This window comes from Thermobia domestica, chromosome 9 (genome assembly GCF_964235325.1).
Source record: "Thermobia domestica chromosome 9, izTheDome1.hap1.1, whole genome shotgun sequence".
Taxonomy (NCBI): domain Eukaryota; kingdom Metazoa; phylum Arthropoda; class Insecta; order Zygentoma; family Lepismatidae; genus Thermobia; species Thermobia domestica.
The window spans coordinates 86454909-86471219 of record NC_137462.1 but is presented as its reverse complement, the minus strand read 5'-3'; the positions used below and the strand labels follow the sequence as shown (position 1 = coordinate 86471219).

The 16311-nt window shown below is 34.8% G+C and overlaps 1 protein-coding gene across 2 annotated transcripts in view; it reads left to right on the top strand.

Moving 5' to 3' along the window:
* The first annotated feature begins 2811 nt into the window (after nt 1–2811).
* The window catches only part of RhoGAP1A (Rho GTPase activating protein at 1A), a 67111-nt gene continuing 53611 nt past the window's right edge, over nt 2812–16311 (top strand). Inside the window, exons 1-5 of one of the 2 annotated variants that reach the window (XM_081771468.1) lie at nt 2812–4577; nt 7140–7282; nt 8318–8397; nt 9409–9516; nt 9686–9871. In XM_081771468.1, the coding sequence (XP_081627594.1) occupies nt 2926–4577; nt 7140–7282; nt 8318–8397; nt 9409–9516; nt 9686–9871 (2169 nt within the window). In that variant the 5' untranslated portion in view covers nt 2812–2925. Of the gene's footprint in view, nt 4578–7139; nt 7283–8317; nt 8398–9393; nt 9517–9685; nt 9872–16311 lie in introns of both variants that reach the window. The other variant, XM_081771467.1, reaches the window with a different exon arrangement.

The following is a 16311-nucleotide window of genomic DNA, read 5'->3' as shown; positions in this document are numbered from 1 at the left end:
TCTTACCACTGGTCTAATTCCTAGCTCTGTGTCTTTCGTTCACATGATCCCGTGTTCGATTTCCGGCGTAGAGCATAAAAAAAATAATCTCAAATCATTCACTTTCAATACTCATCTGTCTTCTTCAGCGTACATTGCTGGAATGTTAAACTATTTTTTTTTTATTTTCGAAGGGAAAAATCTTAGATTTCATGCTTCTTTATAGTAGAACAGCAGACAAAAATACGTAGTTACTGAAAATGGACTTTTGGTTCCTTATATTAATACAAAGAAATGCTAACAAAATGCATATTATCAGAGGAGAGAGGTGTTTCTGTACCCTAAAGAAAACAAAGTGGAACGTAATTGCAGTAGCGATGCTTTCTATTCAGAAAAACTTGGCGAGCAGCATTTCAGATTTCAATGAAGTCATAGAAAAATTTGAAACTCGGAAAAAACAAAGAAAGACCTTCCATTTTAAAATAATGCATAGTTTACTTGATTAAATAATTTTGTTTAACTGCGTGCACGAATATATGCAATTTCCTTGCTTCTTTTCCTTCTGTTTGGGTTAACGATATCATTCATGGCTTACAGCACATGCTATGTATTCGATTTTCTTGTTTAATAACATGAGGTAGAAGTTTTGTATATAAATAGTGTATACACCAAGGATGTTATAAAATAGAGGATCTGCCTATATGTATCTTCATCCTATTAAATTAATGAAGCCAAAAAACAACCGAGCCTTGGGAAGTCTGATTGGCTACTCTCTTTTTCGCCATCGTCTGATTGACTACTTTCGTCTCCGTCATTTTTGTTGGCTCAAAACATTGCGATCTTATTGGGCGGAGTGGGCAGAGTAGGGGTGGTGAAACTGTTACGTATGGCTTCAAGATTTTGTTGTAAGGGCAGATCCTCTATTTTTATAAGATCCTAGGTATACACGTACAGTACATTGTTAGTGGTTGTTTGAAAAAGAGAAAGAAATATCTTATATATTAAATCAATATTAGAGAAAATATACAAATAGAGCTTAAAAAGACTTTCCTCTTCATGTTTCCTGAATATTTTTGGGATAAGACTCAAGAATGCTCGGGGAGGGGAACACTTGCGCGTACCTACATACCTTTGATATTGCAACATTGCAACTGGTGCTTCTACAAACCACGAACCGCAACTGCTTATTATTATAAGTATAGGTTTACCACTTGTATCAATGTGTTCCCTAGACATTATTCTTTGTTTGTAAAGTAACTTTTTACACTAAAACTTCCATTTATATACTGAACCGTTATCAATCTATACCATATATATTAATACGTAAAAGACCGTGTATGCTGGTCTATTTGTCATCAAATTTTCGCATAGAAAGGAATTACCTCGAGCTATCAAATTTTGTGCACAGAGCTTGACTAGATTTAATCGTGTACGAAGCCGTTTTTCTCGATTTTCAGCTCGAGCTGGGATTGGGAGCTCACTCGTTCTGAAGGATCGAAAAATATAGAATACTTCAGAGACCTCATAAATGAGAAAAATGAAACTACTTTTGGTGTTTGTTACTCTTCCTTTCGTGCAAAGAAGGGTATTTTTTGTAGTGTTACATATTTTTAGTTAGTGAATCTTTGATAGTTTTATTTGTAATTTTCTGATGTTGCGTGCTAAGTTGAGCGTATACCAGCTAATAACTGAGCTTGAGTGGTCCGCACTCCTTTTAAAAATCTTCAGTTTGAGCATGAGTTAACTTACTCTTTACACTCTAAGTTTCAGGTGAACTAAGCTCGTTTTAAGAATGAGCATTTAGAACCCTGCTAGTAGCATATACCTGTAAACACACCACAGCGACACTACAAAACAAACGCACGAACTTGTCAGTTGGGTAATACTAAACAGTTACATTTCATAACGGTTTACGTCAACGTAAAGGGGCGGCGGTGGCTCAGTGGTAGAGCGTTCACCTCTGGTGCATGGGGTCTGTGGTTTGATCCCAGCTTGTGCCATGTGAACTTTGTGGTGGACAAACACTATGTGCATGGGTTTCCTCGAGGTTCTCCCGTTTCCTCTCACTTTGTTCATTCCACCATTTCATTCATTTCTCATCATCCCCGTCTCCAGGGGCGGATCCAGGACCGACTTCTGGGGGGGCGGTGGGTTGTCATACTGCTACTTTTAAGGGCTCCTAACTTTGGGATGGGTTTTATTTATATATATAAAATAAGAAAGCTTCCTCTTCTGGGGGGGCGATCGCCCTTCCCTGGATCCGCCCTGCTTTTAGCGTAGCCGGCATAACCGCGAAACGTAAAACTCAAATATTTCATTTCATTTTCATTTACGTCAACTTAATGCAAATGTTTGAAATAATCGGCGTAGTAGTTACAACTATTCTTCATTATTTTCGTTGCTGCATGTTTAATTTTACGAAGACTGGTACGGAATGACCCCTTATACTTTAGATTTGTTTAACCCCCCCCCCAAATTGAGATAATTGGTATAGAATGTATTTTTTTTTTTTAATTTTTGAAGGTGCTATTGCGTTGCGATCCGCAACTTTTTCCCCCCAGAGCGATCCAAAATGGGGCTATGATCATTTTACCTATATGATTTATGCAGCTCTTAATTACAAACGATAAATGCCGATGCACTATCAACACTGCAAATCGTATGCATTTTTTTCTTCTCCCTGCAGTTTGCTTCTACCTATCATTCTGGAGTTTCTTGCTTCTATTTTCAGCAGAAATGATAGTGTATATTTTTATCTGAGGAAAGGTCAACACTTTGAAAAATGATCAACTGTTTACACATCTAGATCTGGCATCATTGTGTTGTTCATCTTGAAATGGTGGGGGTGGGCTAGGGTGCAGTCAGCAGGAGAGTGGTGACATTGGAATTGATGTGTGTGTGTGTTGTAATTGTGATTTTAAAAAATGATTACATTCTTTTGTTGCAATGAGTGTGTTTGGTGATTTTCGTCGTGTTTGGGTCCAGCGATTTCCCGGTAGTGAATTACCGGCAGCCTGGGAAGAGGATGTACGTGCTAATCTCGCAAAACATAAGCAAAAGGTAGCTGTATTGAGAGAAGAGCTTGAAAAGGAAGAATTTTATGTTGAGTATTTAGAAAGGTTGTTAGCTGATGTTGAAAAACATAAAAATCAGAGTTGTGACACCAGTGATGTAGGTGAAAATGTACATGTTAAGTCTGAAGAAGAACAGGACAAAAGTGAAAATGAACTTACAGAAAAATCGAGTCAAAATGGCGAAAAGGAAAGTGAGAGTAATAGGCATCACGTAGAAACCGTACAAACAGAACAATGTTTACCTAATGAATCGGACACAAAAGACTCTGCCAACCAGTGTATAAATGAATTATCGGTAGCTTTAAGCGAATCACGTACTCGAAAGTCCAGTGGATCCTCATGTGAAGGCTCAATTGACGTACCTAAGGCAGTGGATACACAAAGTAATAGTTCGAATTACGTTACTGTAATAGAAGTAAACGGTGTAACAAAAAATAAAAATGGCACAGAAAAGTTGCAGAGACAAACTTCGACACCAACAGAGCAACCACAAGCTCATATTAAGAAAGTCCCACCCAGGCCACCGCCCAAAAATTTCAGGAAATCAAAAGAACCCACGGAAAATGAAGTCATTTCTCCTAGTAGGAAGAGTGTACCATCAAATGTTCCTTTAGGATCAATCAGCTCAGGGTCACAAGAAATAAACAAACAGCTCAATGAATTGAATCCACCAAAGAACACCGATGTTGAGTTACGTAAACAGATTGGTACTGATTTACCGGTAGAAAGAAGCATTACACCTCGGCCAAGCTCGGTACCAGCTGATGTAGCGAAAGAGTCGAACGAGTTATGCAGACGGTCTAGTTTTAATAAAAAGGCTTTTAGAGACAAAAGTTATGGTTTAGAAACTTCAAAATCGGATAGGCAAAATGATTTCCAAACTGCAGAAGTTCAGCTTCGAAGTTATCGTCAGGCAGGTGAAGCGTTAGATAAAGTTGTGCAGAGTAGAAGTATCAAAAGTGAGTTGGTTGTTAGTGATGCTAAAAAAGTAGAGTATGAACTCAATATTAATGAAAACCGAGAAAAGACTATTCATAACAAAAGCTTAGGAGAGTGCCCGCTAGTCATTGAGTCACACAAAAGTAAAAATAATGGTGGTGAAGGAGAAAATCACGAAGCAGTGCAGAATAAGGTTGAATCTGAGGAAGCTGAGCAAATGAAGAATGAATGTTCGCATGCGGTAATGGGGGAAGGCAATTTGAGCATGCAATCAAGTGAATCCGTAGAGAGTTCATTAACAAGTAGAAATGTAAGTCACCATGAAAGCGAAGAACACGTCTATGATTCTGTTCCTCTTGACATAGATGGAGATTATGTTTATTTGTCACATGAACAAAGTGGAAGCGGGAGCATGAGTGATTTGGATGGCGAAACCACTTTCAAGTCTCAAACTTCACATTATTCTGGTCATAGTGCAACGAGCTCAGGGACCACGGATACGGATGGATTAACAAACAGTCCCATTCCTCCAGAATCCGATTCACCGAAGCAGTCAAACTATGTCAATATAGACTATTTTCTCAAGTAAGTAAAGTATGACTTGAACTGTAATATATATCAAATTAAAGCACTTAAATGCGTCTACGCATTTTTAGTCGTCTGTTTATTTCTTTCGTACTCAATGTAGATCTTGTTTTTTCGTAAATTGTAATTTAATAGTTTAATTTAGGTTTGCATCAGAACATAAATATTATTTGCAGGTCACAAAGTGCCAGTCATAATCTTAAAATGTAATAATTAACATGTTATTTTGGAGTTAGTTTCAGGATCTAATTTTTGGTTGCCTCATTTAGGCGTTAATTTAAATAACAGTAAAAAAAGTACATAAATAGCCAAATTAAAGCGGAAGGCTTCAGACTTCCATTCTAGTTCCTCCATATTATTATTATTGTGAAAGTTGCTCTTCACAGCAGATCATTTCACTCATTTTATTTTTGTTGGATAGACGTTTCCGCGTAATACAAATTAACAATTTTAAACTTCAGCAGATATCTGTAATATTAATTTCACAGATAACCATTATATTAGTTATTAAAACCTTTATTTACTTTAGTTCAACACTACTTATGTAGCCTACAGTGTTTTTTTTTTTTTTTTCTTTCTTTCGTTCTTGGAAAAGATATTGCCAGTACTCACTGTCAATATATTACAACACCAACTTTTACATTTCTAGCACATCTCCGACACGTTCATTTTTCGTTTTATTTTCAATATCATTAGTGCAAGCATTTGCAGAATGTAGAATATATTCAATATTATAAATGACTGGAGAAACAGCAATTAAAAAAAAAAACGGAGAAATGTCTTAAATTATTTATCGTTACGTATCGCCAGTAAAAATCACTGCGTCATGCGCGGAATAGACTATTTATCTTGTTACGCCCTTGTAACTTTTAAACTAATGTATACAAAACGCTGAAAGCCCTATCATGTAAATATAGCTAGATTGACAATGTTGCCAACCGAACAAAGTTGTACTTTACAAAATTGCACTCCGTCAGGCTGTTACGTGCTCAAGATTGATCAAGTATTCGCTTATATTAATAATTTGAGAATTTACCCAAATTTGAGGAATAACTACTACCAGAAAAAGTAGACGAATTATTTATTATTATTATTATTATTATTATTATTATTATTATTATTATTATGTCATCATCACAGGATAACGTTGTTGAAACTATTAGAATGATTTTGTTACGAAATGCCTTATTCCCCGTGAAGCTACACGTAATTTAAGAAACTTTTTTACATTTTTTTTTAAAATCAATATTAGACTGGCTTTTAGCTTTCGCATAGGTTTTGCTTAATAAGTTGTAATTAATTATGTAGGATATTGTGACAATTTCCATTAATCATAGGTTTCCACTGAAAACAGGTATTGTTACATGCAGGTTCCACATTATTATTCCAGTTTTCTTGCCTTAAAAGGTACTTGTAATTGAAAAAGAACATGTGTAGACAGTTTAATTATTTTTCATTTTTCGCTTTATAACCTGCTGTTTATTTTACTTCCGTCTGAATTACTTGTTATGTAACAAAATTTATATAGATAAGGTATTTAAATAATTTTGAGTGTAGGATATGAGAGGGCGGAAGAATTCAATCTATTTTCCTTGTACCACGTCCTTCATTGGTTTGAATTCAGTGTGTGAAAATGTAAGATTGAGCCTAGACTCAATCACAGGTACCCGCCTGAGCATACGGTACACTAACCACAACGTTACTTTTTTTTTTTTTTTTTTTTTAACGCTGAATATTCTGTGCAGGTTTTGTCTGAATTTATTCTTACTTACATTCTTCGATAATATAAAAGAAACTAAGAATTGATTCTAGCACAGAGTGAAATGAGGAAAAATTCTTTGGATGTGGCCGGTTTATTTCTAGTGTAATGCTATTCATTTTGTGGCTATACTTTGTTCAATCAATCAACTACTTGGGTGAAATTACTCATGCGTGTTCGAATGGGAATCTTTTAATGCGTATGTTTGGGAGTTCATTTCCTCTGAAGTCACATTTTTGGTAAACAGCCGAGTTTTTTGAATTAGCAGATAGATAATTCACGTGTAAAATCAGAGATAATGAAGTTGGGAGTCGATGGACTAAAGGCGATGTCCATATGTGGATTGGAGCGCCAGGATGTTTTTAAGAATAAAACCAAAGTATCTTTAAGTCCAAAGTTTGTAAGTATTGTCCAATTTTAAATACTATGTTCAGTTCGAACAAAATCCATAAAACTATCTATTTTAGAGGAAATGGTTATTATTATCATGTAGCAAATATACATTACTATTTAACCGTAACTTTCCTATTTCAAGTTAAATTGAGTATTTCAAAATGAGTAATATTTATATTATTTTCACTTAATCAGGTAAAAGTGTATAATTTTTGGATATCTTTGCATGAAGTTGAGCTGCGATAGTTCTATACTGTTAGTTTTCCCGACTGTTTCTTCTTATTTTCAAGATTTTTGTGTTAATCATGAAACTCTGTAAGCACCTCATATTTTAGTAGGAAATTATGTATACTATGCTCCTATGAATTCTATATCCAGTTGTTAAGATAGAGAATGACTTTCTCTTTCAGAAACCCGAGACACTTAAGCACAGATCATAGAAGCAATTCTATGGAGTCAGACGATGATATTCAGGACATTCCTCCTTTACTAAGAACGATCTCCATTGATCAAGAAGACGAACCAGATGAGCTTTTTTCCAATTACTCAGAGGGTAAGTTGTGTTGTGCAATGAAGCAAGTAATTTGAAATTGCAGAATGAAATGCTTGGGTCTGTTTTGTCATTTACTTTTTTTTTTTTTTTTTTTTTTCCAAATATTCTAATATTATTCTGCTGTATCTGATCTGAGTGATCAAATTTGTTCTTATGTGATAATGGCGTGTTTCAACACCAAAAAATGACGTTGATTTCGGAACTGATTCATTTTATTATTTATTTGTAATAAGTAAAGTAGAAAAGGGAAGTATGGTATTGTTTTTAAATGAGTAAATAATTATCAGGGAGTGAGTAATATCTCCTAGACTTAAAATCAAATCCTTCTCGTTGAAGAAAGTGGAGATGCTCATCGTATTTCTTAGTATTACAGTGTATTTAGTAGGTATCTCGTGGACATCTTTGTTTCTGTATTTTTCACTTTGCTGTAAGTGTGGGTCATGTACAAAACAGAAGTATCATTTACTTTCCTTCAGACCTCTTTCAACTTCAACCTCCCAACATCACGATACCTTTTGTCCCTTGATCTCGTATAGACTGTACGCTTTCGTCGTGTATAGTTGTTGTCCAGCGCTGATACATCATAGAAGAGAATAGTTCTTACTTATGATCGATCGCAGAGCCGTCAATGAAGCGGACAGTTTTTTTTATTTTGCTATGATTTGGAGATATTTCCTTCCTCGGGTGTGTGTTTGTGTCCGTGTATACAAGTTGTAGACTTTCACTCAATCCCTTTCTTTTCTTTTCTTTTAATTCTGTGAAAATTTTCATGAGATTCTAATATTATACTAAAGGATGTTCTTAACTTTACAACCTTGAAAATTAAAAGGGATAATACTCCCACTCTGGTTGAGTCGAAATGAGCTTTTGATATTGTGTGACTTATTTATTTATTATGGCCATCTCGCAAATTTAACGTTCTGAGTATGTCTAAGAATTCATTATGCCTAAGTAGATACTGTATGTGCAAGTTTACCACTCAAAATCAAATGATTAACTAAGATTACCAACAATTATTATCTTTCTTTTGAACAGGATCTTTGTACGGAGGTTCAGTTGGATCGCAAACACCTTCAAGCAGCAGAAAATGGAGGAAAGATAGTACTGCCTCACAAGTAAGTTTTTCTGTCTAAAATAACGAAGATGTTCCATAATTTATCAGTGAAATTAGTAGGATTTTATTTTCTGATTGCCATAAATTTATAATGAAATGTAATTAACTTTCACACACACACACACAAAATGCAAATGGTCTATAATAGATAATAAGAATGTGCGTAAAATGTTAATTGCATCAAACAAATTGCTTATTTTGCCACACAAGGAAACTATTGAGGGAAAAAATAGCTTACCATAAGTGTATAATGGGTATCTCAAAATTAAGTCTTCAGTAATTTGAATGTTTCGTGAAAATTATGATTTTAAAAATGTCATTTTCCTGATCTATCGGTTTTGCAATCACCTGATTCAAGCAGCGCTGAGTCTGGTTGGTACGCAAACGGATGACTGTCGGAACTCTTCAGGTAGTTTTGACCTTATCTGGACGTTCAACCAGCATCTTAAAGACAATTGGGGAACTAGTGAATGAAAGAGAACTTGGGTCAAGAGTATAGTAATAGGATTCGCGATGTACTGACCACACATTTCCCAACTTTCTCCATTTGGTTGTTTTAACCCCTTCAAGGCTTCGTCCCACGGGCTATAATAATTAAAAAGATCGGTATATTAAATGATTTTTTTTGTATAAAGATATTTGCTATTTGCAGTGCTTCTTTTCTCTTTTAAACATACTTTCATGTTGCGATAAAATTGTTCTAGTTATAAAAAGCAATTCGTATGTTGTATTATTGAAGCGATATTATTCCAAATTAAGTAAAAAATCCCTCTCCTCAATAATGCATTTCATTATGTAAATGTTGCAAAACCGCGTTTATTTCTTAAGACAGATGATTATATAATAATATGTAGAAAAAATACGTATTTAAATATTTTAGGCAAAACTTTAGTTTTTGTGATTGACATTTTGCTATCCTATATACAGGACAGTTTTATATTTTAAAAAGTACATTATTTTTCACAAAGTAAGAATACATTTCGTAATACTATTTTAGTTTTTGTTATTGCAGGAAGGAGGTAAATCGGAAGCAGAACGAATGACAATGTACAGATGTATTATTTCGAGTATTGTGGAAAGTGAAAAAATATATGTGGAATGCTTGGGAGTTATGTTGCAGGTAAGAAGAACACTTCAACGATCATCCTGTGTAATTTCTGGTTAGTGTATCTATTACTATATTTCTTACACGCATGCTTAATACGTGGAGAATGTGTGACCTTAAATAGAAATGAACTCATGTATGGATGTTTTATCAGCTTCTCAAATATACTTTCCTTTCTTTACAGTATATGAAAGCAATCAAAGCAACTTTAACAACCTCCCAGCCTGTAATCGCAGAGGAAGACTTCAACATGATTTTTTATAAAATACCTGATCTTTATAATCTCCATTCTAATTTTCTGGATGGATTAAAGAAAAGGACTCAAAATTGGGATGGAAGACTGACAATTGGAGACCATTTTAAGATTATGGTAAGTATCGATTTTCATGTTTCCACTTCCTCATCCTCAGAAATGGAATAGATAACTTAAGAAACCTAATCAAATTGCATAAGAGAGTTATTGAACTATTATTTCACTTGCACACTCTTTAACTTACATATTCTGTGTTTAAACTACAAATTTGTTCTAGTTTTATTGCGTTACGTGACGACCTTTCTACTCCTTTCACTGTTGCCCTACTTTTTCATCTCTAATAATGATGGACGCTTCACAGTGAAGATTGTTAGGCTAACTTTAGTACAAATCTAAATACGTAACGACCAGCTTCTGATGTCAACTTCTCAACCCTGAGCAACCCTGAGAGAAGCCAAGAAGAGACGATTTGCGCAACGGAATACTTTCGAAAACTAGGATCTTACCTCCGGAGAATGCAGCAGAAAGATGAAATAACTGAACACATCAATCCTTAACAACCTCCAAAACTTAGTTGTTTAAGCCAAATTACCTCGTATTATATCTGATGCAATATTCCAAATAATTCTCTCATTTCACCAAAAATCTAAATTTATTAACAAAGAAATAGTTTAATATAACACTCTCAGAACCATGGGTCAGATATTGTTAACACTTCAATAAGATTTCAGTATTTTCATTCCTTACCTCAGGCTTGAAAAAAAAAATAAATAAATAAATAAATAAATAAAAGTGCCACAGCATATAAGTCAGCTTACATTTGGTTTTGTCAGCATCTGCATATTTACAATAGCTTCCTCGTGACAAATCGTAGGTTACAACGGAAAATTCTCAGATTAACATCATATAATTTTTAAATGAACACTTGAAAACCATGTTTATTCATTGTCCCTCTTTGTATCAAGAGAATCGAAAATTTTCAACCTGGTAATCACAATAGGCCATTACACAACCCTGAGACGTCGAAGTTTTGACATAAACAAACATTGGATAACTTGGTAACACATTTGGCCTTGCGGATAGTTATTATACCTTGAAGACAAACTAACTTTCACCTGAGCGAGCGTCCGCCGGCAGAAGTGCAACGTATTCCTAATTTAACTCAGGTGCCACCACACCACAGAGGAAAAAGAAAAAAAAGGAAAAAAAAAGAAGGAACGGAGGAATTATTTATTTTTTTACTTATTCACTCATCTCCATTCGGCAGCTTCACTATATGAGCGCACTTTCGCTTTACTTTGTTATCCTCATGTTAAATCAGAGCCACACCTGAAATCGTAAAAGCAACTTCTGCACAATGAAGTCCTACATACCCACTTCGGAAGATAAGTTCGCGACCAAGGTTCCGGTGACAAACCACACAGTAAAACACTCGACGAGACGACAAAGTCCACAACTATCCAGTTAGTAATCACTAACATTTCCTTTCGGGCGGACAAAGAAGGACGAAATAGACGTGCGACGTGGAAAATACGGATATGTATATATTTATATGATGTAACCCATATGCGTGTAAATAATCAAATAGACGTGAAATGATGGTAATGAATACTCAATAAACCGTATCAATTGCTAGTACTGACAGTTTCAGATTGCATTATTTTAACTGAAACAGACATTAATTCCAGTGCGTATACTAAATAATATATATCTATCTATCTGACTTTTATTATTCTAAAACAACTAGTTAGCCTGAGACTGTATCTACCAACCGGTATGAGAGTAACTAAGCTACTAAACTCTTTAATATTTGATTGTAAACATCCGTAGGAACGCAGAGAGAGATTTTCTTTTATATTACCTACATAATGAGAGACCGTAATTGGACACTAAACAGGCATCCATGGAAATGGTTCCCCCATTGGAATGAATTTATTCTGACATGACGTAATTACTATTATTAACGGACAAAGCAAAATTCAACATTTTTAAATACCACATTTTACTGCAATTGGCTTCAAATGTTCGATAATTTCCTCACATAACACATGCTCCTGCTCAAAAGACGCTCGAATTTATTCCTAGGGAATAATGCCTTTAATTTCGAGTTCTAACTCTTCAGCCGCTAATAGAATCGCCTTTCACGACCATGTGCTAGAAACTCACTCGATTCCAGATATCAATCATTCGTTATCCAAAGGATAAAATAAGTTCCACTAAGTTCTACTTCAATCTCGGGACTTCCTGCATTTAATTTATACTATTAACTTTACCTTAAAAGCAGCGACAAACCAACACTTCCGTTCATAACCAACCTCCTCTTGAACAAAAGGTAGCAACGTGGATATTACTTAAACTACCCCTTTTCCTCTGTATCTTAAATTAACTGTTCGTACTTCTTAATCTTCCTCAGTTCCAGTAACCTATAGAATTCCCAATAACTATATTATCACTTCGAAAATCTCATGGCAAACACACCATTCAATTAACTTGAGTTCTTCCACGTTGTTTGCAGTACACAATCTAAACATCGCACAGAAAATCCTTACAAAGCTCTCTCTCATTCCTCCTTCCGCGGAAATTCAATATATATATATATATATATATATATATATATATAAAAGGCGTGTTTATAATTACAAAACGATATGAATGTAGATATATATATAAAATATAAACGTTATGAAATTGAATATAATCGGAAAAGAACAATATAACGGGTGATAATTACTAATCTAACTGGCCTCATTCCGTACTTTCTTTAGCTACTGCGAATTCTCAGACTATGACTCTTATCAACATGCAGAAGAAAAGAAAAGACATTTAAGAAACGACAGCAAATAGAGCCTCATTCTTTAACTCACACTTTAGTCTAAAAGAAGGTCTATCAACAAATATTATTCCTTAAATCTAAATTTTCTGAAATATACATCAATTACAATGAATAAAGCAATATATATTATGTTTGCTTCTTGATGAGATAATAATAAAACAGCGAGTTCAAACTAAATACGAAGAAAATGCGAACCAATCTAAGTAACTCAACGCAAATAATGCGACTAATTAGTGATTAACCTTGAACTTATATGAGTACTAAACAGAAGTATATCTTAAATGTCAATTATAAGGAATAGAAACAAATCAACTTATTACAAGCCTATAATATAATTAATCTGTTACGGTCAAGGCACGCTACAAGATTTGGAATTCAATATTCTGCAAAAAAGTTCGAGCGTGTAAGAAAGAAAAAAAAAATGACAGTCTGTAAGATTGGTGATAAACATGAGTAATAAGTGCAGACATTGAATAATTAATTTCGTATGTAAAATGTTACATAGTTTAAGGAAAGTACACCTCAATATTCTTATTATAAAAGCAAGACGCCTCAGCTTGTCGGCCACTCTCGTAGTAGTAGTTGTTAGCTTCGCTGCCTCCTTGGCGCTAAGAGATGCTAGCATGCAGGCAATTTGGAGACAGGCCGAATACTTGGGCAGAACAACTAGTACTTTACTAATGGTGATGTATGTGTGCACATATTTTAAGTTTCTGAATATATAACAATGCTTGTAATCGTGTATCCAGATTTTTCTGCGAGAAAATGATTTTTCTGTCCTCGTGTGTGTTCTGAACTTACATGTTGTTCTGAGATCCAGAAGAAGGCAATTATCCAAAATTTGCTCACGTACAGGCTTACTGAATTCAACGCTTTCAATTAACCAGAGATATTTCTACCCTTTGAAGAATTTTCCGAACCACAGTGTGTAAATTTTTGTTACGTAGAAATTCTTTAACACTTCTTTGTTGATACTCTGTTATACTATTTTATTTTATTTTATTTTTTTATTTTTTTTTTTTTTCCTTTTATTGTTACTACATGTTTCTGTGTAAGATTTCCAGCGTACTGTATCTGGAGTTATACAAATGAAGAAGTAAACAACAAAATGTGCAAGTATAAGTGCAGGCAAACATTGAAGTAGACCTAACTAACAAAAGCAGACATCTAGAAAAAAAAAATTCTTTGTTAGAAGAGACTCATTAATTTAGGTGGAAGGAGACTTGAATGCACAAACAAAATATATATTTACTCAGAGTAAATTCATTTATTATTAAATAGACACTCTACCATAATAAATAAATAGTACAAAAGTTAATTAACACTGCAGGTTATTTAAAACCAGAAGAAAGATGTTTAATTTAATTCAAAGAAAAAACCACTATCACATAGATTTTGAAAAAGTAAGATCGTTTTTGTTTGAATGATGGTTTCTTCAACGGTTGACAATATTAATAGCGTAATTAACTGGCTTCATTGTGTACATGCTCACACGTAACCAACATAGCTGTACCGAGTTTAATTTCTTTTTATTTTCTTTGTTTATTTATTTCAAAGATTATACTTTCTCACAGATTTCATGTAAATTTTACCATGATCTGACGACAGTCTGTGGAGTTAGACCATAGAACTCCTCAACAGCTGGAAGTGTTAATACCATGTGTATTTTTTCAGGTATAATTCTGTAACGCATAGACTGATTAAATATATGTGTATTTGGTCACGCATTTTCGTAGGCCGACCTATTTTAAAGGAATTGATGTCCCTCTTGTACTTTAGGTACCTAACAAAATTACTGGGGTAACGAAATAGTGGAAAAAATAAACGAACCTAAAGAAAAATAACCTATTTAAAATATCACTAAAAAGCAGAAAATAAAAACTTGTTTTTCGTTTTTTAATATTAGCCGATTCAACGAAAACGCTAACAAAAAAAAAAGTGGCATAATAGTAATGAAGCGCTTAAAAGTAGAAAATAATTCATTACTATTACCTATAAAATTTTAGAGGTCTGTCCCAAGCCAAACTAATTAATACCTCGTAAAATTACCATCCAGACTAACTTTATATTAGGTATTAATTTGTTTGGCTTGGCACAAACTTAAAAATTTTATAAGTAATAGTAATTAATTATTTTCTGTTCTGTAATGCTTTTGTTAAAGTCGGTTTATTATTTTTACTATTATTTTGAGTTTTTATTTCACGTGCGCTTCCGATAAATGTTGGGTAATGATAAAACTAGACTTACACAAAGGACACTAGAAGGATCTGTTTACAGAAGTCGGGACTGTCTGTGTATATATGTTCGGAAAGAGGTAGTAGATTTCTGTCATTTCGGGTTTGAAAAGAGAGATGAGAATAGAGATGAAATATATTTTTGATACGCTTAATTGCTTGCAGAAAACCGCTTCTTGCTACATATTTACTTTTTTATTCTATACCGATTGTGTTAAAACCGGAAATGGTTAATTTCTGCCAGTTCCTGTTTGAATGGAGGGTTTATGGACGTGGTTCCGGGTTCGATTCCCGGCAAGAGAGCACAAAACTTTAATTCACAATCATGCACTTTCATTAATCATTAGTCTCCCTTATCCTAAAGGGCTTAAACTAAATATATATATATATATATATATATATATATATATATATATATACGAGGGTGGGTTGATAAGTACTCAGTCTCACCAAGAAAACAAGTAGATAGGAAGCGAAGCTTGGTGTTTTTATTCAACATATTCCCCTTGTAGTGCAATGCACTTTTCGCATCGCTGCTGCAGTGCTTGCAGGCCAGACAAATAGAAGTCGGATGAATTCTCTGCAAACCAGGCCTCTGTTTGAGAAATGCGTTCCCTTTAAAAACATTTTCAATTTAGGAAAGAGATAAAAGTCTGATGGAGCCAAATCAGGCGAATAAGGTGGATGTTCATGTATTTGAAACCGTAGGTCCTCCAATTTTTGCAATGTCAGACGTGCCTTGTGTGAGGGCGCATTGTCCTGGAGGAAGATTACCTCTTTTGACAGCTTTCCACGTCTCTTCTCCTTTAGTACTGCTTTCAGTTTGTCCAGAAGAGGTGTATAATAAGTTGCATTGCTGGTTTCGCCCGATTTCAGATAATCCAGAAGACCGTAGCAAGGACCTTAGCAGAGGAGCGCTGTGTCCCAGCCTTCTTCGGACGTGGAGAACCGCTGTGGCGCCATTCCGCCGATTGCTGTTTCGTCGTGAAATCGTAGAAATATAACCAGGTTTCGTCCACTGTTACCAGCCGTTGCAAAAAATTAACCGCTTGAAATTGGGACAGAACTGCCTTACTTGGCTCCACCCGTTCACGCTTCTGATCTGCGTTCAAAAGTTTCGGAATCCATTTTGCCGCGACCTTCCTCATACCCAAGTCTTCATGGATAATTTTCCACACCCGTCCATGACTAATGCCCAATGTGTCCTTTATCTGTTTGAGCGATTGTCGAGAATCATCCGGTGAATGGCGTCAATCATCTCGGGAGAGGTCACTGAAATTGGTCTGCCACACCTTGGATCATCGTTCAGACCAAACTGTCCACTTTGAAATTCGCTGCCCATTTCTTCAGAGTGGCATACGATGGTGCCTTGTCCCCCAATGTCGTGAAAAGGTCGTTGTGGATCTCCTTCGGCGAGCCTCTCTTTAGCAAGAGTACTTGATGAATGTCAAATTTACTAATTTCTGTGACGTGGGTTAACATACCTGGAA